We start from the raw sequence: 26,934 nt of genomic DNA, 5'->3' as shown, positions 1-26,934 counted from the left end.
TAAAGTGGCCCTAGAGTTCAATATTGAACTTTTGGATTTTGCACTTCTTTTCTTTTATCATTTTTCCTCATTTATATAGTTTGTATGAAAAATTTTCGGTTTTGGAGGAAGGGGGTTAATTTCCCTTTCTCACCCCTCCCGTAGATCCTCGCCTGGGTGATAAAGTTAAATCTAAGGCCGTGTTGGATTGTAAGATAGCTTTAAGTGAATAGACTTCCAGACATAAGGTTTACATTATATGGACCACTAGGGAGCAGTGGACAATGAAAGGGCAAATGTATTCGGTTTAAAGGAAAGAAAGCTCGAGGTAGTTAACCTAACAAACCCAAAACCATTCGATGCATGGGTTGACCCTGAAGACAGCAAGATTAGAAATCTCAAAATTATATTCCCAAAACTATTTTGAGTGAATGGACATGACGGGACGGGGACGTGCGCGGTCATACAAAATTGGACGAATGTAGGGCATGTGGAGAGGATTGTAAAACTCTGGAGAACTTTTTTTTGTCACTGTCGGGCATTCGTCGAATTTAGATCCAATTAACATGGAAGTAATATTATTTCTGAAATAACATTACTCACTTACACTGATTAGAAAATGATATTCACTGCTTGGAATTATACCCAGCAAAAACTTAATTATCATTTATGTTGTTAAAATGCTAAAATTTACTTGCCTCCAATAGGTGATTTCATTGGAGGCAAGTACTTAACACAACGGTTACAAATAATTACAAAAATGTAGTCATTGTTATTCACATGTTATAGAAATATACATATTTTGTTAGATAATTAATTACAATTGAAAGTTATTACTTATTTTTTTAATTGCTACATAATATTATTTTACTGAAAGTATTCAAAATGCCGCCAACTGGATCATCTAATTTGTTATATTTTTGTAGTTTGAAAATCATTGTTTATAACTGTTATATTTACATTCAATGTTCGAATAATTAAGAACAGACTCTTGTATACACTTACCGTTAATAGCAAAGACATGAGTCATTTACTACAGTGGTTTTTAACTTAGAATAATGGGAATAAATTAGAAACAGTGCTTTTAAAACTGCTATCGTCCTTTTAAGGTACACAATTCTTAAAGGCCCAAAACAAAAGTGATGGATAGCATTATCTTTGATTTTTACTTTAATTCAGAAATATATAACAATTTGTGGACAAAAGAGGGGATGTATGGGGGCTTGAAATTAATATGGGCCTATACATTTTGGTAGAGGTATTTATGTCTAGATTAAAAATTGATTAAGGTGTTAGCATTTAAGGGGAATTTTTACCTTCAAGTATGGGGTCTAGGGTTAAATAAATCTCAATCATTACGAAAATTGGCAGTATTATTTAGACTTATGTATATAAAACTAAGTTTTTCCAATTTTGGATCAATTAAAATTTTTAAAGAGCTGAAAAGGCTCTTTTCGGAGTTACGGTTGTATTAGGTCTAGACGAAATAATTGACTAAATTTAATCATTCGACTTTGTCCTTGGGTCCAAAGAAGAGCTTGTGCCAAATTTCATAAAAATATACGGACGGACACAGCTAAACCGACTTAGAAAGTGATTCTCAGCCGATCAGTGTACTTTCAGGTGGGTTGTTACCAGCATCAACACAAACGCATATTTCCCGATTTATTCTAATTTAAAAACATATAATTAAAACATAAACAAAACATAATAAAAACAATTAATTAAATCGTGAAGAGTACTTAAAACTTTTAAAAAAATATTAACATCTGGCAACACTGTAACATACTATAATACTGAATGGTTTGAATTTTTGCTATAGATGGTGTGTGTATTTGCTAAAACACATCCCAATTGTGGTCTCTATAGTACATAATTCTACAAGTATTAAACATAAAGAACTATAATTATAGTTTCTTGTTACTATAAAGGTAAATATTTTGACTAACAAATTCTCCTGTTTGAGAGTTACAAATTACAGCTAGTGAGCACCAGGTGTCACTCATTGTATTAAATTGAAATAAATTCACAAGTTTCTATCCATATTGGTCCTACAGCTTAAAGTCGGAATTGAGTTCATGCATATTTATAAAAATTAATAACAAAATTCGTTTGTCGTGAAAACTAATAGAGAGAGAATCTGCTAGTCCTTAATTTACAGACTAGCAATTGGGGCCGTGATACCTCCCATATGTATTGAATACAAAAAATTCATTTATTTCGAAAACTATTAAATGTAGAATCCTTTGACATTCATGTGAATATTTGGGTAATAAATTGGAGGACTAGCAATGGGGCGCCTGACACCACCTATATGAATTAAATATAAAAAATTGTTTATCTAAATAACTATCACAACTAGAATCAAAAATAAAAAAATTAACACTGGGGTTGAAATAGGTAGATATTTCTTTGGGGGGTCTTGGAATCTCCCATATGAATTGTATATAAAAATTTATATATCTGAAAAACTATTAGATTTAAAATCTAAAATTTTGCACCAACGTCCATATAAAACATTTTGGTAATAAATTGGCAGACAAGAAATAGGGGGCCTGATACCTTTCATATGAATTAAATATAAAGATTCGTACAGCTCGAAAATAATTAGATCTAGAATCCTCATATTATGCACAAAGAACTTTGACATTAATGCGAACATGGGAGATACTATGCCCTTATTGCCGACTATCAATTCGTATTACTATAATCTTCAAAAATCGGGGGGTTTTTATTTATATTGTTTTTGCCTTATAAAAATTTATTTTTTTTTAATTATTGAGAATAAAAACCGAGGGCTTTTTTTGTTTTTATTGTACTAAAGAAAGGGAAAAAATAATTAAAAATCTTACCTTCAATAAGCGACTGATATACAAAATTGCTTTACAAATGAACTGAAAATAAAAAAGAAAAAAATAAAAAAAATTATAAACATAACAAATGAAATTAAAAAAAAAATACAAATATATAAAGACAAAATGGGCAGCTAAGGCAATAGTAGGCATGGCACTTCTCGCATTAAGAAAATCTAAAGTTCTACAATAATTAATGTTTAGAGGGCCTGTCAATGTCAACTCCCATATGAATTAAATGTAATATTTGCTATATCTGTGAAACTGTTAGAGCTACAACTCTCAAATTTGCACAAAAAAATTTGACTTCCATGTTAAAATTTGAGTAATAATTGGCGTGGCGTTGAGAAAATTATAGAGGTAGAATTTTTAACATTTATTGACAAATTGGCGGGCTTTTATTAAGGTATTTAGAAAATCTGTATTGAATGCAAAAATGCAGGGGGCATCATTAGATTAAATTATATAGAGCATTAAGCAGACCCTGTTTTGGATCTTTTGCTCATGGGTTCACCATTACAGGCTCAATTCACGTATGAACATAACAGGTTTGATTGATGAGAGGTATAATAAGGACTATTGTTGCAGCACCTAAGATTCTTTCTCGACGAGTCCTTAGTGTTGGACATGTGTCTTCTGAGGTTTCCTCCTGACAGCCACAAAATTTTTAGAGATCATTTTTGTTATGCGATAACAGCTTTTGGAATTGATACCGTCATTAGACGCTTGATCTGTTTAAGTCCTTTTATTTCTTTACAGTGGCGAGCAAATTCCGCTTCTTTGTCTGACGTAACCTTGTGGGATACCAAAAAATAGTTCAAGGCCGATAAGTGGGCGATGAGCGCCTCTATTTGCTAAACAGTCCGTCCGTTCGTTGTCAAAATGAACTTCATGGCCGGGTAACTAACATATTGTTAATTTGTTCTCTGAGGACACACAGTTCATCACAACACTTAACCTAACTTCATACGAAAATAAGGCCTTCAATGCTGCTTGGCTGTCTGACATTATATAAATAGGGGGCGTCCTACCTTAGTATTATCAGTATATCTGGGAAACTATAAGAGCTACAACACAAATTAAAGAACTTGTTGTGGCAACCAAAAATCTTTCTTTAAATTGTTTTTGAAATAAAATTGTTGTTATTAAGTTTTATTATGATTTTTATTAAAGGGTTTCTTTTCATTTAATTAAAATTCTAAATTTACTGGATTTTTTTTTATTATTATTTGTTGTTTTTAATGTTTGTTTTTTTTTTTAATTTTTAAATAATTCATTATATTAAGGGGGAGAGAAGGAGAGAATAATAATAAATAACTTTTTGTTTTTTTTTAGTTTTTTGGTTGATTATAAATTGTTATTGTTAATAGAAATTTCAGAAAGTTGTTTTTTTTAAATATAATTTCATTTCTTGCTTTCTTTTTTTCAATACAGAATAGAATTTAATTATTTAGAGCTGTAATTGATTTTTTTTATTATTTGTTTATAGTTTAACAAAACTTTATTATTGATCATTTTCAAAAATGTCTAATTAAAAATTAATTTTTTTTTCTTTATTGATTTTAATTGTTATTGTTTAATATAGTTGTTTTTATTTGCTTTATTTGTTTCTGGGTTTTGTTTGGTAAGTATAAATATTCGTTAAGATACTTTTTTATTTTATTTTATTAATTAAATTTTATTTATTTTGTTTTTCTTTTTTCTTTTTTATTATATTCGAAATTTATTTAAAAATCTAAAATAAGCAACAGTTCTAGAGTATTACAAGAGTTTTTTATTTTTAATTTCTTTTTATGTTTTTGTAACTTTTTGTTTAATAATAATTAGTGTTTTATTAATTAATAATGAGTTTATAGAGAGAGTTTTTCAGAGAGGGAGAGTTTTGAAAATTAAGTATTTAGTAAGGTTTTGCTTTTTATTTTTCTGTGTTGGATTTGTTTTATTAATTTGTTTCTTAAAGTTTTAGTTGATTTAAGATTCTTTTTATGAAAATTTTAGTTAAAAACCAAGTTGCATTTTTTTAAATATGTTTAGTTGGAAGCTTAAGTATGGCTCGAAGGACCATTTTTACTTTTTCACTCATTTTACAATATCTCCAATCAGAGAAGAATTTTTTTATGAAACGTTAGACTTAAAAAGATTAAGAGAAATAAAGACTGTGTCAGAAACAACTTATACTTGTATTAAAATAAAATAAACCTAAATCGTTTAATACAAGTTGTTTTAAATATAATGTACTATATTAATGAAATTCTTCCATTAATGGTTTTATAGTTGCATTACATTTTTCAAGAAGATGGTCCACTGACGCTTTAATAAATTTTTTACAAGAGTCCAATATCTTTCTGCAGGCGGAAGTTCTGAAAAGTTTTTTTATTTTATTTTTCGCTCGTGGTACAATTTTGTCATTATTGTTTGAATACCTTTAGATAGCTGGATTCTTTATGCATATGTCTACACCACACACTTTATTTGGCGTATATTGTTAAATTTTAATGAAAAAGGTTTGACACCAAATTCTAAAAAATAACTAATGCTATGTAGACACGGTTGTCAACTTACAAATTTTGTCTTGCAATTTCTGACAATGTAAGTTCAGACGATTATTAGACATTTTCTGAACATTTTACTGACAACGTTGTAAGATCTGACAACTGTGTATTACGGCTTTAAGTTTTCTTTGGAAATAATCATTTAACGTAGCTGTGTACTTGAAACTATGCACTAAATAAAGAGAAATTGAAAACATCTCGGGATACCGGTGTCCCGCATACCTGCAAGAGTTATACACTCCGAATATCAAATGGCTTGTCACACAAGAAACATCATATGGCAACGCGTACATCAGCTCCATAAAAATCTTGACTCGGAAGTTAGTATTAGATTACACATTGGCAGAGAGTAAAAAATAAGATCCCTGACTTGTTTTGTTTGTTTTTTATACATGTGTGAGCATGCATACGCAAAAAAGAAAGTTCCTCAGAGACCTCAGCCTTGACAGATAATGTTTGCATTGTCTGACTAATAGGGAGGCGGTTATATAAGAGCATTATGAAAGAAGTCGATTCTGATAGAAATGTTTGGTGCTCTTCGGTTCTCAGCAAAATATTTTATTTTTTTTCATTTCGATCAAGTGTGACAATGGCCTTCAGAAGTTTTGGCAAAAAAAGTTTGTATGCATTTTTTTTTTTACTTTTCAAAATTTATGAAAAATTTTTTTTTCAAAAATTAACATTTGAACGATAGATTTAAAAAAAAATTTATCGATATTAATTAAAGATAAAAGACGTTTTACAACTAAGAACATTTTTAGAGCTGAAATAAAATATAGAACTTTCATTTCGTATCTTTAATGTTAACAGATAAAAATCTAATAATATCCGCAGACCTAGATACCTGCCGATATATTTGTCAAGAAAGAGCTCTTTTTTCTTTTGTTTAAGATTAATTCTACTGACGTTATCTAAAAGCTTTTTAGTAAAAATTTACATGAAAGCGAAAGAAAACACAGACCGACAAAGTTTTGAGACATATCCAAAATATAGATTTCTAAAAGAATTAGAATCTGGTCTCAAAATTCTGCGGACAGACATCGTTATATCGAATCAGCAAGGGATTTTGAGACAATTAGAATATCCCCAGATTGGTGTAGATCCGATAAAAACTTATGCATTTAAATTTCACATTTTCTTTTTATAAAAATAACTTTTACATTGTTTTAAAATCTGATTTAGTTGTTGAGATATCATCCGGACGGATTAAAATGACATCATCTGGGCTCAGTTTCTGATCATAAATAATACTTTGTTTCGAGAAAATGGTACCCTAGTAGCGACTCATCTATAAGAGTCCTATATCAGACCAACTTCTGCTCGACTCAATTTTGTATCTATTTTTAATCATTATCTTCTAAAAGATTCCCAAATGAGTCCAACTTTTGAGTCATTTTTGTATCTATTTTAAATCATTTCTGAGTCGAAATATTGGTCGATTTAAAGTAATTTTTAAGTGATTTTTAAGCCTTTTCTGACTCAGTATTCAGGATAGACACAAACAATTATAATAAAATAGAAAACTGTTTTAGGTCTTCCGATTGTGTGAAATATCGAAAATTTTGAAAACTGTCGTATTTTAAACATCAGGCTGATAAATTTATAACATTTCGTTTTTTTTATATAATCAGTTTTTAATTGGAATCATTTACGAATTAAAAAAGACTCAGTTTACTGATTAATAATGCAAAAATCTTGCATGTTATGGCTGGGAACGTCTCAAAAAAAGGCGAAAAACCTTAATTTCTTTAATTTTAGGACACGTTATCTCAATTTTCTGATTCGTATTCAGCGCGTCTTTAACATGATGTAAAAGTTTAGACTTTTTTAAATTTTGTTGTTGTAACAGGTTGGCTGTAACTAAATGTTCTTCTCTGGAAAAAAAAACTTCCGTTTGATACAGCTGTTGCTGAGTTGACAATCTTTGGACGATTGAGAATCGGGTCGTTCCGGAGCGGTGATCCAATTGTCGTGGTCACGTTTCCTTACAAATCTTTCAAATTTTGTCAGCCTGTGTAATTAATAAAAATCTAATGTAAGACAAAACTAGAAAAGAATTAAAATTTCTAGGATTCTAGTAATTGAGGGAACGAGAGTGTATTTGTATGTAGTCTGGTGATTCCTTTAAAATGTTCATAGATATTTCATTAATAGATTATTAAGTTTACGTTGTAATTTCATTGACTGTGTTTGTTTTTTTCTGTAAGTGTATGTTTTGTTTTAAATATTATTTGAATTTCTATAATTTATTTGCAAAGCTTTAATAAATTTTTGTTTTCATTGAAATGTTACTGTGTGTTTTTATTATTATTTTTTGGGTTTTTTTATTCTTGTTTTTTAGATTTTCCTTTCTTTTTTAATTAATTTTTTTTTTTATATATATTTTTTAAATTTTCATTACTAATTTCATTAACTTATAAATATGTTTTATTAATAGGTTTTTCCAAAAAAAAAAGAGATATATATATATTGCTTGCATTTGTTTAATTATTTTCATTCTAAAAGAAACCAAACTTTATTTTGTGTTATTGAATTAATCCTTTAATTATTTTTGTTATTTGTTTTTTTCAAATTATAATATAATTTTATTATTAAATATTGTTAAATATTGTGGTATTTTGTTTTTAAATATTTTAGGGATTTTTTGTTTGTCTGTTCAAAAAATTTCTAATAACTAAACTAATCTATTGTATTTGTTGTTTAAACTTGTTTAATAACGTTTCTTTTTTTAATTAATTTTTTTCTTTATTTTTAATTAATTTGTATTCTTGTTGTTGTTAATTTTGTTTAATTAATCATTTTTCTTTTAGCATTTTCAGAATATTTTAGAATGGATAAAATGCAGCTATGCTGGAAGTACTAGTAAAATTTAGTATCACAGTATTTTATATAAGATCAAATTTATAATTTATTTTTTTTTTAATTTTTTATATATTTTACTTTTTCTTGTTAATTTATTATAAATTTTTATTTTAATATAATTGATGTTAAGGTTTTGTCCAAAGGCCCAAGTCTTAGATCTGAAATAAGTTGAATTTACACGAAAACTTTAAAATATTCAAATTTTTAAATTGTTAAATGATCTAAGACCTGAAGCTTAAGCTATCTGTGTCCCTGTGTTAATGTGTATGTGTGAATTTTCTCTAAAGGCTGTGTGTTTTGTTTTGGTGTTCTTAAGTACGTATGTATGAGTGATTTGGTCTGGTTTTTCTTTTAATTATTTATTTTGAGAAGACATTTTTGTTAAAAAGCTACGAATTAATACTTTTAATGTTTAGTTATTTTTTATTTTTATTGTTTAAAGTCTACTATTATTTCGTTAATAAATGTTTCATTTTAAAGCCTTTTTTGTGTGATAAATATTTATGTGAGTGAATTTGTTTAAAATTTATTAAAAAAAATTAAAAACAAAAGAATAAAAAAAAACACAAAAAAATATTTAAATTTCATTTAAGATTTGAAAGAAAAATTTTTAATAAATAGTAATAGGTTCATTTTGTAGATTTTACTTTCCATTTTGGGATAAATCTTATAATGTATTAGCAACACTTTAATAGAAATAGCATTTCGTTTCCTTAATGTCGAAAAGTAGATTTTGAGAGAAGAACGTCTCTCAACTAAGAAGTACAACTAGGACATTATTGCGACTTTTGTACGATTCTTTATATGGAAAATGTTGAGAGAAAAAACCATTAATAAAGCATTATGAAGGTTCCTTGCTCAGAAGGTCAGTTTCCCTGATGTAGTTCCGTTAAATGACATAATTAGTAAAGGCTAATAAAATTTGAATATTTATATATTTTTGATTATTTAGATTTAGTTCTTTAGTAAGTTTTTAACCGTAGCGTTCCCATGATATATTAAGTACTCTTTTCATACTTCAAACTTTTATAAGCAATTCCCTTATTTGTCATCATATTACTCTATTGATATCGCTTACTCCAAGACTAAGCCATATTCTAGACCATAGACAACTTCAGAAAATAATCAGTCGGCTAGTCCTTAGACATGACACTCAACTGGTTTATAGCCATAAGGTAAATGGGTTACTTAATAGATCAGCCCGCAAAGCAGTCAATGAACTAGTTAATAAAGTTGTACATAGACTAGTCCATAGAATACGTCATAGACGAGTCCATAATGTAATCAATATTATGTATACATACTTATCATCGTCATATCGTCTTAGTTTAGTTAATCGACGTTTATATCTATAAGGTAGTCATTACATAGATCAGTCCGTACAGTATTCAGTAAACTAGTTAACAAAGTTATACATATACTAGTCCATAGAATACTTCATAGACGACTCCATAAAGTAATCAATACACATATCTATGACCTCGTCTTAGTTTTACGAAAAGTTTAGTCAATCGACTAGTTTATATTCATAATGTAGTCATTATAAAAGTAGATAACATACTATGATCATGGGTTACTCAATGGACCAGTCCGTTCAGTAATCAGTAAACTAGTTAACAAGGTTATATATAAATAATCAATATACATATTTATAACCTCGTCTTAGTTTTGCGAAAAGGTTAGTTAGTCAATCGACTAGTTTATTTCCATATGGTAGTCATTATAATAGTAGACAACAGACTTAGTACATGGGCTACTTAATAGACCAATCTGTACAGTAGTTAATAAACTAGTTAACAAAGTTATACATACACGAGTCCATTGAATAATTAATACATATATCAATACTCTCGTCCTAGTTTTGCAAAAAAAAAGATTAGTCAATAAACTTGTCAATATCAAAGTGTATAGAATAGTAATTTAACTAGGCCATGAGACAGCCAATAGACTAGTGCATGAACTAGTTAGTATGTTAGTCCATAGTGTAATCGATAAACTTAATAGACCAGTGCTGACGACAAGTCAATAGACTAGTCCTTAGGATAGTCAATAGGACAGTCTAGTCCTTGGGACAGTCAATCTACTTATTAGACTTGTGCGCTCGACTAGTCGATAGCCTAATCCATAAATTTTACTAGGTTAATCAGTAAACTTGGTAACATCCCAGTAGACAAGTCCAAAGACGGTTCATATACAAGTCCATAGAGTAATCAGTACATTTAGTAATAACCTCGTCCTAAATATGTCTATAGATTAGTCTGTTAACAAATTCAATAGAAAGTAAAGCTGCAAGAATATGTTTTGTAATTGTATTTATAGAGTAAACATTAAACAAACGGGATAATCTAAACATTTATTTAATATGTTACCTTTTGAATTTAATTTCTTGCTATATCTCTATCAATATATATTATTTCAGAATAATTTGGATATTCAGGCGTTTAACTGTCTCTACAAAATTGATAAAGCTTTCCAGTTTCAAATCAAACCTGATACAACTGTAGATCAACTGACGCTTAAATAATACAATTATGAAACCATAATTAATCTCAGAAAGTTACAACATTGTAAAGTTGTAAAATTGGCGTAAAGTTCATATTTATGTCTTTATATGAAATATTTCAAATATTGCTTAATAATTTATATAATTGGTTAATGCTTAAGGTCTTTTAGAATCGCTTATAATATATAATTATAAACATTTAAACAATTTGAGAGAAATCATATACACACATCGAAGTTATTAAGTCTATACATATTGAATACAATATTATTATGCAAAGTGACTTAAAAAACCCTTAATTTTTTACTGATTTTTCAACGACTAAAACTGTATTGTTTTACAAAATTATGCCTCCGATTGGTATAAGTGTATCTTAAATCCAAAATGATTTTTTAAAACACTTACAAAAGTTTCTAGCAAATTCATCATGAAAAAATTTGTGAAACACTGTAAAGGGTTCTTAAACTTTTTCCAACATTTCAAACATTTACAAGCGATCAAATTAAAAACACAATATAAATTATACAAAAACAATAGGATTTTATTCATTCACACACGAATTCCTTTATTAAATAACAAAAAAATAAAAATAATATATAAAACTTACAAATTAAATTCACAACAAAAAAAATTGTTTATGACTATAGACAATAATAGTACATTAAAAATAAAAGGAAATAAAATAAAGAATAATTTAACATAAAAAACACTGCTGTTCTGAAAAGATTTAAAATTTTCGATTACTTTTCATTACATTTTACATTTATAGGTTACTAAAAATTAAACAATGTAACTTTAAATTAATTTAAAATAAAATAAAAATAAATTATTTAAATATTATGACTAAATTTTTATTTTCAATATGAAAATGTTTCTTCATAAAATTAAATCAAAAATCTACAACAACAATTTGAAGAATGATAATGATAAAAACGAAAATTGAGGTTAAATTTGTTACTTTATTTAAAAACTAAGGATTTAGTAATTTAGACTAACCAAAAGACTAATTAATAGTCAATGAATCGATGAATTTATAAACTTGTCTAATAAATAAGATAGTCAATCGACTAGTTAAAAGATTTGCCCTAACGCTAGTCAAAAGATTAGCCAATAGACTAGTTCATAGATTGGTCAATAGACTAGTCAGTGGATTTGTCTACTCGATAGATCAGTCAGTAGACTTATCGATGGACTAGTCTATAGATTATTTTCTAGACTATTCAAGATACTAGTCCAGAGACGAGTCAATAGACTAGTCCAAAGATTAGTCAATAGACTAGTCCAAAGATAAGTCAATAGACTAGTTCAAAGGGTTAAGAACTAATTCGTAGACGAGTCAATCGACTGATCCATAGACTAGTTTATAGACGAGTTGGTGGATTTGTCTGCTAATCAGTCAATCGACTAGTCGATAGACTAGTCCACATATTAATCAATAGACTAGTTCATAGATTATTTAATTAACTAGTCCATAAAATACTCAATTGACTATTCTGTAGACTAGTCAACAGACCAGTACATAGACTATTCCATAGACTTATGCGTACACTAATCCGTTGACTAGTACATAGACTAGTCAATAGACTAGTTAAAATACTCGTTGAATAGTATATTATTCAATAGACTAGTCCTAGACTGATCCATAGGCTAGTCAATGGACTATTTATAGACTAGTCATTCGATTAATCATTAGCTTACACCATAAACGAGTTGATGGATTTCGCTGCTCCATCTATCAGTCAATCGTCTAGTCGATTGACTTATCACACAGATTAGTTATAGACTTGTCCATAGATAAGTCAATAGACTTGTCATTTAACTAGTCCATAAGCTGGTTCACAGAATATTCTATAGAGTAGTGCATAGACTAGTACATAGACCAATTCATACACTAGTCGATATGCTAGACAATAGACTGGTTCATAGACTATTTACAGACTTGTCAATAGACTAATCCATTGGCGATCCTATAGACTAACCTATGGAATTGTCTATTCGATAGACTAATAGACTAATCGATACACTTGTTAATAGACAAGTCTATCGACTAATATACTAAAAAACCAGTCCATTGTATAGTCCTTAGACGAGTCAATAAATAGTAGACTAATAGTTGGTTTTGTCTACTCCATAGATCAATGGATGGACTCGTCAATAGATTCGCTGATAGTCCATAGAGAAGTCAAATAACTATTACATAGACTAGTCCATGTAATAGTTTAAACGCTAGACCAACTAGTTGTTTAATATTCATGATACAAATAGATTTTATAAAAGTTTAGAAAATAAGTCAATCGATAATAAAAAAAAGATCATTGTGGAACATATAGTCCTCATCAGTCCGAAATCGATTTCTATCATGATCTTCTCAAATTCTACTTATTTTTTAATTAAACATTTAAAAATTGTTGTAGAGATTTATTTTATTAAAAAAAATAATAATACACAAATAAATTACAAAAAGAAAGACATAAAAAATTACATAAATTATTATATGTATGTAGTTGTAGTTGTAATTGAAATTTTTATTTATTCTATATATAACTAGACGTATGTACGTATGTATGTAATGTATGTGTGTCTATTAATTTATTTATAAATGTAAGTATAAAGAGTAAACTTTCTGTATGTATGGTTTATATATATAAAGATGATTATGTTAAGATTTGACAGTGTGTGTGTGTATGTATGTGTTTAATGTTAAGGTGTAAGTAGTATTTTTTATTTAAATATTTGTTATTATATTTTAGAATTGTTTGATTTATATTTTTTTAGATTTTTTGTATTTTTTATGATTTGTTTATATTTTTTTATTTTTTGGACTAAAACGCCATAATACTTGCTTTACTTAGTTCCAGCATCTTAGCTACATTCTATTCTAGAAATATTCTAGAGCTCAATTTATTTAATGCCATTAAATATGCGGCAGCAGCAGCAGATTTTTTCAAAGGTCCTTCTATTGAACCTTTTAAAAATGTTTTTATGAAATTTTTTATAATTTTCTGTTGAATGCCAAGAAAAATTTCTTTTATATTAATTAATATAATATTAATATTTTGTTGTTGTTGTTGTTGTTCTTGTAGAGAAAAAGAGAATTTTGATAAAATCAAAATATTGAAATGCTTTATAATTATATAAAAAAGATCAAGGCAAAATAATGTCTTTTGTGGAAAAATGATGTTAAATCTGTTGTTAACAGCATCATTTATTAGAAATTCAACTGCCTTCAAATTGGTTAGAGTTTGAAGAATAGGACCTGGACCTGGTTTAGGTTTAGGATAAGGACAAGGACTTGGTTGTTTTTTAGTTTTATAATAATTATTAGCATTTATATATTGAACTACAAAAGCCAGTTGTAGTAATTGTAATAAATAATTTATAGTTAAAATTAGTACTAAATTTTGTTGATTTGTTTTTACTTGTTTTTTTAAGTTTATATTAAATTGTAATTGTAATAATAATAATAAAGTTATTATCCAAAATACTAATTGAATTTTTAATAATATTAAATATTTTTGTTGTTGCTGTTGTTGTGTTAAGATAAGTTTAATGCAAAGAAGAAATATTTGTAAGAAATAAAACTTCTTAAGCATTAAAACATCTGGGCTCCTGTTCCTGATTGTATGCTTTAGTATCTCTTGTTGTTGCTCTTGTTTATATTTCAGTTTCAATTGTATTGGATATTGGAAAACAAAATTTAATTTTAATGCTGCTTGTTGTTTGTTTAAATCTTCAAATTTAAGCAGTCATTCCGGAAGCGCAAATTCATCTTGTTCTTGAGGTTTCTTTAACCAATTGCCCAAATCTTCACGTCTAAAAGCGGCAAATAGTTCACGTTTGGCAATCTAAAAATTTAAGAAAATTTTATATAAATTACAAAAAAATATTCAGAAAACTTTCAATACAAAAATATTTCAAATTATTTTTGCTTTAAAAAAAAATAACAAAAAGAAAAAAAACGAAAATCAAATAAATAAAACCATTTCATCTCCACCTGATAATCTTTAACTTTAGCCTTTGTCTGCCCATAATCGGTTTGTATCTTCTTTTCCGGCAACCCGGGTAAATTCTTCACTAGACTTCCATATTTACGGAAAAACATCTGTTTCGTTATGCGCGATATTTGATTGTTGACCGTTTTGCCAGTCAACGAATTCACCACTTCCACCTCAGTATCACCGGTTGTCCAATTAATACCGAAATTCGGTGCCTTAGCCTGATTACGCGGCTCCGACGAGGTGAGCTGAGCCAAGCGTGGCTTATTCAGATGATAGGGTGGTGGAAGACCTTGTATGGATTTTTCGATGCGTCCGCAAACAGCACGATACATATGCTCGGGATGTAAAAGACTGCCCAATACTATGGAATGCAAATAGATTGGTTCTATAATAGAGGACAGTAGAGATCCTTGGATGCCGACTATATTCCAGCGTGCTATTTTATCCGAACAAGACATGGTGAGTAGACGATGACCCTGATAAATTATTTTTTTTTTTAATTTATTTACGCGTTGTATATAAAAAAATAAAAAAATAAAGAAATTTAATTAATAAATATTTGGATATTTAACGGCTAAATTAAATTGTTAAATTTTTAAAATATTTTTAATTTGTTTAACAAGTTTCTTTTAAATTCTGACAAATACAGATGCGATAATGAATTATTTTCTTAAGAATCTGAGAGATTCTAAGAAATTTTTCGAGGTTAACATCTTGCATTTAGTTTTAAAAAACTAAAATTTTAAATGATTTCAAAGACATCTAAAATAATGAAATTACACACGTTGATAAAATGCTAATAAGTCTTCTCAAATAGTTTTGAATTTATTATTCAAAAAATAATTTTATTCAAATTTTTAATTGATAACTAAAATAATTTTTTTTAATAATAAAATTAAGAATTCGATTAGTGTTTGCAAGTCGCACTAGCAGCAAAATTACATAAGTATCCCATATGGTCTAGTGGCTAGGATATCTGGCTTTCACCCAGAAGGCCCGGGTTCGATTCCCGGTATGGGAAGTTTTTTTCCGAATATTTTAAAAAAATAGAATCATATTTACAAAAATTTAAAAAATAATATCTACTCTATTCTTAATGATTTCATGGTGAAATGTAATGTCACCTTATGACATTTAAATTACTTTTATGATAAAAAGTGAAATTTGGCAACATTGCTAACGTAATGATAATCACAGCTTCCGGAAAAAACTACACATAATTAATATGTTTTCTATATCCCATATGGTCTAGTGGCTAGGATATCTGGCTTTCACCCAGAAGGCCCGGGTTCGATTCCCGGTATGGGAAATTTTTTTCAAAAATTTTTAAAGAATAACATCATGTTTATTTAAAATTTCAAAATTAATCGTTATTTAAAAACATTCTAAATGATTTCATGATGAAAAGTAATGTCACTTCATGACATTTTAATTACTTTTATGTTAAAAAGTGAAATTTGGCAACACTGCTAATGTGCTTGCGAAAAAACTACATTTAATTAATATGTTGTCTATATCCCATATGGTCTAGTGGCTAGGATATCTGGCTTTCACCCAGAAGGCCCGGGTTCGATTCCCGGTATGGGAAGTTTTTTTTTCAACTATTTTTAAAAATAGAATCATATTTGTAAAAATTTAAAAATAATCTAATGATTTCTAAATGATTTCATGATGAAAAGTAATGTCACATCATGATATTTAAATTACTTTTATCATAAAAAGTGAAATTTGCCAACATTGTTAATGTGATGAGAAGATGTTAAGAATAACAGCTTTCGGAAAATGTTTGTTATATCCCATATGGTCTAGTGGCTAGGATATCTGGCTTTCACCCACATGGTTCGATTCCCGGTATGGGAAGCTTTTTTTACAATTATTAAATTTAAAAATTAGTCGCTATTTAAAAATATTCTAAATGATTTTATGATGAAAAGTAATGTCACATCATGACATTTAAATTACTTTTATGGTAAAAAGTGAAGTTTGGCAACATTGCTAATGTGATGAGAACAACTTTCGGTAAAAACTACACTTAATTAACGTGTTTTCTATATCCCATATGGTCTAGTGGCTAGGATATCTGGCTTTCACCCAGAAGGCCCGGGTTCGATTCCCGGTATGGGAAGTTTTTTTATAAAATTTTTATAAAGTAAGCTTAATTTTAGATTAATAATCATGGATTTGGATTAAATATGAGAAATTCTAAGAGGAGTTACGGTATATAAAGGATTTTAAAAAAGGATATTGTAGAAATTGCAGTTTATTTTGTTAGGAAGTGAAATTTGGCAACAGTGTAAGCTTATTTTTGGTAAATATTATATATACTTTATTTGTCAATTGCTGAAGTTTTGTCTTAAATCGGAATTGATTTAATATCCCATATGGTCTAGTGGCTAGGATATCTGGCTTTCACCCAGAAGGCCCGGGTTCGATTCCCGGTATGGGAAGATTTTTTGTTCTAAACTGATTCTAATAATATGTTAATGGAATTTCATTAAAAACGAATCGATAACTTAGTTCGACAAATTTGAGACCCTAGGGTTATATCTGTTGAAGTCGCTGAGATATTATCCGCTGAAGTTGACGGACGGACAGACATATTAAAGTCGAATTAGAGAGCGCTTTTGAGTCGATTGAAACACCCTAAGATAGGTGAATATTTACATAGCGTAATACCTTCTGAGCTATAGTTTTTAAGATTTAGGTGAAGATATCTCGAAAAAGAAAAAAGATATGTCAAATCTTAAGCCATTACTTTATAGTTGACAGAATGAATGTTCAGATGGCACAAAAGATTTTATAAACTAATTTGTCTAGTTTCAAGAAAGATCAAGTCGCATTTTTAAGATTTCGGATACAGTGATATCGAATGTGATCACCTAAATCAATTTCTCACAACAATCTAAATAGTAACCATACTATATCCCATATGGTCTAGTGGCTAGGATATCTGGCTTTCACCCAGAAGGCCCGGGTTCGATTCCCGGTATGGGAAGTTATTTTTTTAACTTCAACAGAATTCTATTACAAAATTTATCAGAATTTTATAAAAAATTGTTAAACAAAATACTTAGAATTATTTAATTAATATGAATTAAAAAAAGTTTTCAAAAACTTACCTCCAAAACACCATCCCAGGTTTGTATACCATCACTACTCTTAACGGGTATAGTGCCCTCACCAGACTCAATCTTTGTACGCAATTGACCACGGGCTTTTCTATATATTTCAATAGCGGTAGTTGGAGTAGCAGGAGTGAAGTTGTAGTAGTGGTGTTTGTTTTAGAGTTTGAATTTGTTTAATTTTTTTTTATTTGGTTCAAATTTGATTTTTTTGTCAATACATATAAAAATTATTGGGTTAAAAAAAATTTTTGTGTTAGAAAAAAACAAAAAAAAAAAAACGAAAAAACATTTTTACAGCAACAATAAGTAAAATATGAATTTGTAGTTGTAGTAGTAGAGTAAAAGAGAGTAAATAATTGTAATGATTTTACAATAAAAAATAAAATAAAGACAACAACAAAAAGAATTAAATAAAATTGAAAAAAAAAACCGAATTGAATTGAATTTACAACCACAATGTTTTCAAACGTAGACAAAGTAAGAAGAAAGAGATTGAAAAAAAGAGCGCGTTAAATATAAGTAGAAAAGAGAACAAAATTATAAAAAGAGAGATATAAAAGAGAAAACACGTTTTTTAAAGTTAATTTTTAAAGAAATTTTGTTTTTGTCTTTAAAAAACATTGGGTTTGTTGTCTTTGGAAATTATTAACAAACAAAACAAAAACTAATCATTATTATAGGGAATAATTAATTCAATTAAAATTAATTTTTGAGAATTTTCAAAAATTCAAGTATTTAAAAATAAATTTTATTTGTGTGTGTATGCAGACAGCGGGTTGAATTCAGCCATTAATTTTATCAATATCCCATATGGTCTAGTGGCTAGGATATCTGGCTTTCACCCAGAAGGCCCGGGTTCGATTCCCGGTATGGGAAGTTTATTTTTTTTCTCAGTTTTTCTTTTTTTCATATTTTCATTCATTTTTAAATACTTTGGTTTTTGAAAATTTCAGTTCCAAAAATTGTTCTTTTTTTGTTATTGTTTTTTTTTTACTCTACTTAATCTACAAAAGAAATTATTTGGTAAATTATCTTTTTTTCTTATTTTTTAAGACAAAATTTACTTTTTTTAAATGTATGTAAAAATTGATTTTTTTATATATTTAATTAAAAAAAAAAACAAGGAAAATTATTATATAATAAAAAAAATATATCAAAGATATTAATTTTTTACCTATTTGGGTGTTTATCAACACTCGAGTCATTTTCGTGGGGACTAAAAATGCGAGCATCCCCACAAGGCGCTGTGTTAATGTACAGATGAAAATGTACACCGGTTTTCAATTTGTACGGGTATTGCGCATTTTCTTGGTTCCTCACGAAAATTGACTGATTTGCTGTTGCTATAAAAATAAATAAAATAAATTTTTGTTTTCATTAATGTCATGGTTTTCTGCTGGCGGTTAGATTTCTTTTTTTGTTAAATTTTTTTTGTAAAGAAAATGTTTTAATAAAACAAACGAAAAGAAAATCTGTAGGAGGGTGTTTATTATAAAGTTTTTCAACTTTTTTTTTGTATGTAATTTTGTTAATTTTATTAATATGTACGTGTTAATTTAAATTTTGTTAAATATATTAATTTCTTTATTAAAAAAAAGAAGAATCTACTAAATAAAATTAAAAAAATAATTACAATTTTTAAGTGAAAAGGTTTTTTTAAAGATGAAAATTTTAAGATATTTTTTTTTAGAAAAACTAAAAACAATTTTGGGGCAACAATAATTCTTTGCTAGTGATTATTAATTAATTAGAACAAATGAAAAGATGCTGGTTAACAAAATATTTAAAAAAGAAAATTTAAACAGATGCTGGAATTTCGTTTATACACTCAGTTTTGCTTATATCCCATATGGTCTAGTGGCTAGGATATCTGGCTTTCACCCAGAAGGCCCGGGTTCGATTCCCGGTATGGGAAGTTTATTTTTTTTCGGTTTACCTTCTTTTTAACACTTCAAAAACACATGTTTGGTTGTTGTAATTCACTTGGTTTAAATTAGGTTTTGAGTTTAATAATCACTTTAATAATTAATTATAGTTTTTGGTATAAAATGTTTAGTAAATTCTGAAATAATTTATGTTGATAATCACTTTGGAATAAATTTTGTATTTTCACAATTTTTTTTGGCAACACACATCTAACAATCATGCATTTTTTTTGTATGAAGAACATAAAAATATAATAAAATTAAAAACGAAAATGCGTCTTTTTTAAACTTTGTATCCCATATGGTCTAGTGGCTAGGATATCTGGCTTTCACCCAGAAGGCCCGGGTTCGATTCCCGGTATGGGAAGTTTTATTTTTAAACGAGGGCAATGAAATGGTTAAATTGTTTAAAAGATTAAAATAAAAAAAGCCTTACTTTATTAGAAAACTACACTCGAAACTGGCTATAACGAATAGCTACTGCATTAAGAGTAAATCAAATAGCATTCATTTCAAAATCTGAATAATTTCGGTTTTTTTTTTGGGTATTCAGTTACACTGTATTATACTAATCATTGAATGAAAAAGTAATTTTGATTGATCGGTCTTTCATATCCCATATGGTCTAGTGGCTAGGATATCTGGCTTTCACCCAGAAGGCCCGGGTTCGATTCCCGGTATGGGAAAGTTCTTTTTTTTAATTAAAGAGTTAAATTGAGGAGAATTGAATAACCTGACATTTTAACAAAAAAGTTTGTCAAAAATGTCAAAATAACAGTGAAAACTGGTTATAATGAATGCTGCTTAAACAGGAATACAAAAACACATACATTTGAAAAATTTTTATAACGATTGCCAGTGAAACTAGTTTTCGGTTAAATTAAGATTTTCTTCACTCCTTGCATCTGATCTTATATCTAAGACTAAATATCAATAGAAAGATAACAGCAGGGTTGTTATATCCCATATGGTCTAGTGGCTAGGATATCTGGCTTTCACCCAGAAGGCCCGGGTTCGATTCCCGGTATGGGAAGATTTTTTTATGGCTTTACTATTTCAGAATATAATTTTAGATTTTCCTTATTATTACAAACTATTTTGGTCTGTTGATGGAAATCCCGGATCAAAATATATAATTATATACTTTCGATGTCCGAATCAGTATTTAGATAATATTCTAGAAAACTTGGAACAAGTAGTGAAAAATCATAATCAGATATTGGACCGAATAGAACTCAATGATAAAGTAGTCAAAATTAGTATGAAGTTTGTAAAGTCCAGAAATTTGTATATCCCATATGGTCTAGTGGCTAGGTATAGGAAAATGTTTTTTTATTATGCATAACTATTCAAAATAGAATTTTAGATATTTCTTATTATTACAAACTATTTAGATCTGTTGATGGAACATCCCGAATGAACATATATAATAATAATAATAATATGTGAAATTTGGCAACAGTGCAGCTTCACTTTTAAAAATTGTCCCTGTTAACAGAGATCTCATATCCCATATGGTCTAGTGGCTAGGATATCTGGCTTTCACCCAGAAGGCCCGGGTTCGATTCCCGGTATGGGAAGATTTTTTTCTAAAACTTGTTAATACAAATTCAGATAAAAATCTTCTCTAGGGGAAAGGAAATTTATGAAAATATCTTCCCACCATAGGAAATGTTAAGATGTTACATGTAAAGCTGATCGCTTGATTTTGCAGATCTGACAGTTTTTCTTACTAAAGTTTTCTAGCAATTAGTTTAAAACAGAAACACAATTGATAGTAATTTTAAAGATTTAAAGAAATAAGAGCCAGTTTTTAAGCCGATATAAAACACCAGACACACCAAAGTAAGAAAATTATTATAAGATAAGGTGTAAACAATTAATAATTAATAATGATGATGAAAAATATGATCACAACATTTAGATAACCAAAAAAATTAAAAATAATAAAAAACCAAAAGCATTAACCAATTATAAATTAATTTCAATAAATAATTAATAATAAATAAAAATATATATAATAAAAAACACACACACAAGCAATTTGAAAATAAAATGTTTCGATACATACAAAATGTTTCTAAATTTTAGTTTGAAAACAAATCAAAAATGATTTTCTGTTTAAAAAAAAGAAGTTTACACTAAATTGTGGAAATATAGAAAAACATGCAGCATAACAATTTCTTGAAAATCGATATTAATTAAAAATACTATTAGAGTTGATTTTTATTTTATCTGGACTTGCAATATGCTAATTAATTATAAAATTTTTATTTTTTTCTATAAAATTTTATTGCATAGATTAAGTTTAACTTACCCTGATTAAAATGTAGTTCCAATTGTGCATACAAATATTTCATAAAACAACGACGTGATACAATTTCGGCATGTGAATCATTAAGGACAGTGCCATTAATGCTCATGTGCTCACCACTGACACACTTAGTACCAGTAGATACGGAAATGACCTAGAAAAGTATAAAATTTAAATTAAAATTTTCTTTTTTGTAAGAATTTGAAAATTTTCTAAAATTTTTAAAATTATTTTTTTTAACGTTATCAGTCTCTAATTTCTGACTTTTTTTTTGTAATATAAAAACTGAATAATTATTTTTATTTTGCTTGAATAACATATAGAAGTGTTAAACATTTAAAAAACTTATTTTGTCACAAAAAAACTAGAGTCGCATTTTTCTATATTTGTATTACAGAAATGAAAAACAAGCTCCTGTGACCATGACATTTTAATTATCCTTGCAAAAAAATGTATTAAAAAAAGAAAAAAGAAACAGCATAAATAACCAACTAGCTTATTAACCCTTTAGGGTACATTAGGATTTTTAAAAATATATTTTCCTTATTACAACACAATGCACTGCATGTGTAGGGATTGTTCCTGGTTAAGATGTAGTCTAGTCTGTAGATTAGTGTATTCAATAATCTATAGTCTAGTTTATAGTCTAAGCTATATTCTAATATATTGTCTAGTCTATAGTCTAGTCGATAGTGTAGTCAATAACCTAGTCTATAGTCTAGTCTTTAATCTATTATATAGTGTAGTCAAAAGTCTAGTTCTATAGTCTATCGCATAGTCTAGTCAGTAGTGTAGTCAATAGTCTAGTCCATAATCCAGTCTATAGTCTAGTTTATAGTCAAGTCTATAATACAGTTTATAGTCTATATAGTCTTTATAGTCTAGTCTATAGTTTAGTCTATAGTGTAGTCTAAAGTCTAGTCCATAATCTAGTATATAGTATAGTCTATAATCTAGTTTATAGTCAAGTCTATAATTCAGTTTATAGTCTATATAGTCTAGTCTATAGTTTAGTCTATAGTGTAGTCTAAAGTCTAGTCTATAGTCTAGTCTATAGTCTAGTTTATAGTCTAGTCTAGTCTATAGTCTAGTCTATAGTCAAGTCTATAGTCTAGTCTATAGTCTAGTCTATAGTCTAGTCTATAGTCTAGTCTATAGTCTAGTCTATAGTCAAGTCTATAGTCTAGTCTATAGTCTAGTCTATAGTCTAGTCTATAGTCTAGTCTATAGTCTAGTCTATAGTCTAGTCTATAGTCTAGTCTATAGTCTAGTCTATAGTATAGTCTATAGTATAGTCTAAAGTATAGTCTATAGTCTAGTCTATATGATAGTCTATAGTCTAGTTTGTAGTCTATTCTATAGTCTATTCTAGTCTATAGGATAATCTATAGTCTAGTCTACAGTCTAGTCTACAGTCTAGTCTATAGTCTAGTCCATAGTCTAGTCCATAGTCTAGTCTTTAATCTAATCTATTGTATAGTCTAGTGTATATTACAGTCTAGTCTATAGTCTACCCACTATGCTTTTTATATGCAAAATATTTCCGTTCACATATTTTCTTAATTTCCACTATTAACCGATAATTAAATATTTACTTTTTTTCTTTCATTCTCTTTAACTTACTTGAGCCTCATTGAAATTCATATTTTCCGTCATTACAATGCCCGCCAAAACTTTACGACGCGAATACGATTCCTGACCCTTAATAACTTCCATAAATTTCTCCAATACCAAACGTCCAATGGTATCGGCATGTATTTGTGGTAATTCCATCGAAGCTGACTTATCATCCATGGGCAAGGGTAAACTTTTCTGTGGATGCATCATGGGACTGTAGGAGATATTGCATAGCGAAGCAAGAGCTGCTTTAGCAGCAGCATTTTTGGCTAATTTTTTTGAGGGACCTGAAAAGAAAAGACGAAAATTTAAAGTTTTTTGTTAAAAAGTATTTATTTATTTATTTATTTATTTATTTTAAAAATCGCAAAATGTTGAGTTTAGAGATGATGTCGCAGTTTTATACTTATTGAAACAATGGAAATACAGCAGATTGTTAATTTTATAGAGCTTTCATGGTCTTTGTAACAAAAGCTTTAAAAGCTTTTGAATAACTCACAAGTTATGATTTGACTGACAACCCAGCAAACAAATTAAGCTTAAATTTTTTTGAACATAAGTTTTTATGAGCTTTTTTATATGCACATTACCAAGCTGCTATTGATAAATAATGATCATTAAAATAAAGGTCAAACCCTAAATTTTATTTTTCAAAAACTTTGAGCAAAACAACTTAAAAAAAAAAACAAATTTAATAAATGTTTCTCTCAATTCAAATTTTGAGTAAAATGATTTATTTAGAAACAGATATTTTTCACATTATTTATTTAAATTCAAATAAATTTGTCTTTTCTTACAATTTCTTTTCATGTGATTGGCTTTGCCGCAGAAATAACAACGAAAAGTACTTGCGTTGTCTTTTTGTAAAGCCAATTGAAATGCTTGATCAAAACTTTTTAGATCATGATTTTCAATTAAATATTTTCGCATATCAGCATTTTGCAAACCATTCAGGAATTGTATTAATAAAATGCGATCATCAAATTGACTCTGTAAAGCCAAAGATTTCAAAGTTTCGCCAAATGTTTGTAAATTTTTATAGGATTTTTGTTGGCAATGAAAAAATTCCATATCTTTGTAAAGACGATAATTGTGAGCTTTAAAATAATTCTGTAATTTTTCCACTAGTACGACATATGAAAAATCCAATTCCGTTTGGGGTTTTAAAAGATCCATTAAGATTTGATAGAATTTCGTATTGGCCATACTGATTAGAAAAGAGATTTTCTTGGCATCTTCAGTTATATTAATAATATTGAATATGTGATTTAAACGTTGTAAATATTGCTGGAAATCATTGGTGTTAGGATCAAACAATTCCGTAGAGTTAAGAAAAAGGCGTATAACGGAAGCGAGATTTTGATCTTCAGACATGTTCGTTTTGCAATGTGCGTGCGATCATTTAGAGTTTTATTTAAGTACTGAATGGTTAAATTATTTTTGTATATTTTGTGAGTATTTTCTATTATTGTAATTTGAAACTTCTTTATTGTGGAAGTAGAAATAAAGCAAATGATTTTTTTTCTTTAAATAAACAAATTGCTGGATCACAATATAAACATTGAAATTCAAAAGATTTGTATAAAGTTTTGTTTAAAAACTACAACATTTTAAGAGTTTTATAAAGAGTGTGATGTTAAATCTAAACATCAGCACAAATATACAATAAAGTGATATTGTATATTAGAAGAAAAATTGCAAATTTCATCAATTTTTGTAATAATAAACTAAACATTTATCCTATTCACAATTGCTGTGGTAGCGTTGTAAGTCATATGAAATTTTTATATTACAATTTTTTAAACACAACCTAATCAATTTTAAAAAATTGCGACATACTACAATACAACCATACAACACCGAATGTGAATTGGACAATTGCTTTGTCCATAGTCAAGCTGTTCTCAGCGCATTAGCTTGTCAAACGGTACATTCGCATCTGATTGCAGATTGTAGAAATGCCCTTAAGGACATTATAAAAGACTGTTTGTCATTAGATTGTGTTAGGTGTTAAGGTTCAAACCTTAATATAGCGGCCGGGGAAATAATGATAAAACCACCCATTTGTCACAGTAATAGATTTATAATTGAGAGAATACGTGGTATCATTAACCAGTCCTAGAATAGTAGATTAGATTTCAAAATACAAAAGCTCTCTGGCCGAAATTTGATATGTGTGCTACTAAAATACTTATATGACTGAATCGGCACAGTTTAAGGGTTCGTTCAGGTATTCTAACTGGGCAAGTGGGACTGAAGTATACCAGACTATTGCAGTTTATGCGAAGGTCAGCAAGAAGTAGTCCACAGAATACGTTATATCATCAACCAGTCCTGAAATATCAATGGCTCTCTGGCCCAAACATGATATGTGTACTAAGTACTTATATGACTTGATAGACACAGTCTCTCGAATGTTCTACCAGTTTGATAGTTAGGGTATAGATTCCACGATAAACCGAAAGAAATTGCAAATCTTAAGATTTTGTTTTCTTAAGGGTTTTTTGACTGGGTTTTATAGTGAGACATGGATTTTTTTTCTTATTCATTTCTTAGGATGAGAACTTGACAAATATTCTAGGTTGTATTCCCTTTAGGAATAGACCCGATTTCAGTTTATGTATACTTTTTACCATCTCATTACATTCCTGTCTTGTTGTCGAATTCTTTGCTACTCCGTTTTTGAATCTTCACTTCTTTAGGGTAATCTTATGGTTTCCGAGAGAAAATACATTGTTTTTATAGTGTATAACCATTCGTAACCTAACCCTTCTAAACCTAACCTTTGTTTAGAAAAGTAGGTTGTAATAAACTAAATTACAACATACAACAATACAATGCTACGACACCGAATGTGAATTGCAAAATTATTTTAAGAGTATAAAGATTTCGAAAAAAATATATTTCTTTTACAAAATTAAACTATAAACACTCACCAGTTCCATCAAATTTACTATTATTGACCGTTACTGTCATCTTAAAACGACAATTATTCTGAGCTCCATCTATGGTTGAGCATTCGAAATGTACATCAGTGAATAGTTCATACAATAACATCACAGGTCCCTTGTCCGGTACTTTCTTTTGACCATCAACACTTAATGAACTTTTATTGGAATCTAAGGGGAATACACACAAAAACATATCAAAATATTAATTAGAAAAGTTCTTAATTAAACGAAAGCAAACAAAAAATAATTTTAAATA

At 28.3% G+C, this 26,934-nt stretch overlaps 1 protein-coding gene and 12 non-coding genes across 25 annotated transcripts in view; 12 read left to right on the top strand and 1 right to left on the bottom strand.

Moving 5' to 3' along the window:
• Positions 1-26,934, bottom strand: part of LOC111678725 (double-stranded RNA-specific editase Adar) — a 300,956-nt gene that overhangs the window by 130,334 nt on the left and 143,688 nt on the right. For 10 of the 13 annotated variants that reach the window (XM_046947525.1, XM_046947519.1, XM_046947521.1 and 7 more), the window contains 6 exons: positions 23,734-24,014; positions 22,114-22,264; positions 19,046-19,214; positions 17,866-17,965; positions 14,743-15,222; positions 14,371-14,593 (listed from right to left, as the gene is read on the bottom strand). In XM_046947525.1, the coding sequence (XP_046803481.1) occupies positions 14,495-14,593; positions 14,743-15,222; positions 17,866-17,965; positions 19,046-19,214; positions 22,114-22,264; positions 23,734-24,014 (1,280 nt within the window). In that variant the 3' untranslated portion in view covers positions 14,371-14,494. Of the gene's footprint in view, positions 1-2,831; positions 2,874-14,370; positions 14,594-14,742; positions 15,223-17,865; positions 17,966-19,045; positions 19,215-21,871; positions 22,048-22,113; positions 22,265-23,733; positions 24,015-26,934 lie in introns of those variants that run through there. The other 3 variants (XR_006940413.1, XR_006940414.1, XM_046947526.1) reach the window with 2 other exon arrangements.
• Trnae-uuc lies at positions 15,696-15,767 on the top strand. The gene has a single exon. It is a non-coding gene; the product is annotated as a tRNA-Glu (tRNA).
• Positions 15,984-16,055, top strand: Trnae-uuc. Its single transcript has one exon. It is a non-coding gene; the product is annotated as a tRNA-Glu (tRNA).
• Trnae-uuc lies at positions 16,263-16,334 on the top strand. Its single transcript has one exon. It is a non-coding gene; the product is annotated as a tRNA-Glu (tRNA).
• On the top strand, positions 16,800-16,871 carry Trnae-uuc. Its single transcript has one exon. It is a non-coding gene; the product is annotated as a tRNA-Glu (tRNA).
• Trnae-uuc lies at positions 17,122-17,193 on the top strand. The gene has a single exon. It is a non-coding gene; the product is annotated as a tRNA-Glu (tRNA).
• Trnae-uuc lies at positions 17,670-17,741 on the top strand. The gene has a single exon. It is a non-coding gene; the product is annotated as a tRNA-Glu (tRNA).
• Positions 18,676-18,747, top strand: Trnae-uuc. The gene has a single exon. It is a non-coding gene; the product is annotated as a tRNA-Glu (tRNA).
• Trnae-uuc lies at positions 19,715-19,786 on the top strand. Its single transcript has one exon. It is a non-coding gene; the product is annotated as a tRNA-Glu (tRNA).
• Positions 20,092-20,163, top strand: Trnae-uuc. The gene has a single exon. It is a non-coding gene; the product is annotated as a tRNA-Glu (tRNA).
• On the top strand, positions 20,411-20,482 carry Trnae-uuc. Its single transcript has one exon. It is a non-coding gene; the product is annotated as a tRNA-Glu (tRNA).
• Trnae-uuc lies at positions 20,758-20,829 on the top strand. The gene has a single exon. It is a non-coding gene; the product is annotated as a tRNA-Glu (tRNA).
• On the top strand, positions 21,305-21,376 carry Trnae-uuc. Its single transcript has one exon. It is a non-coding gene; the product is annotated as a tRNA-Glu (tRNA).

This window comes from Lucilia cuprina, chromosome 3 (assembly GCF_022045245.1).
Source record: "Lucilia cuprina isolate Lc7/37 chromosome 3, ASM2204524v1, whole genome shotgun sequence".
NCBI lineage: Eukaryota > Metazoa > Arthropoda > Insecta > Diptera > Calliphoridae > Lucilia > Lucilia cuprina.
This window is presented reverse-complemented; position numbering and strand designations above follow the sequence as displayed.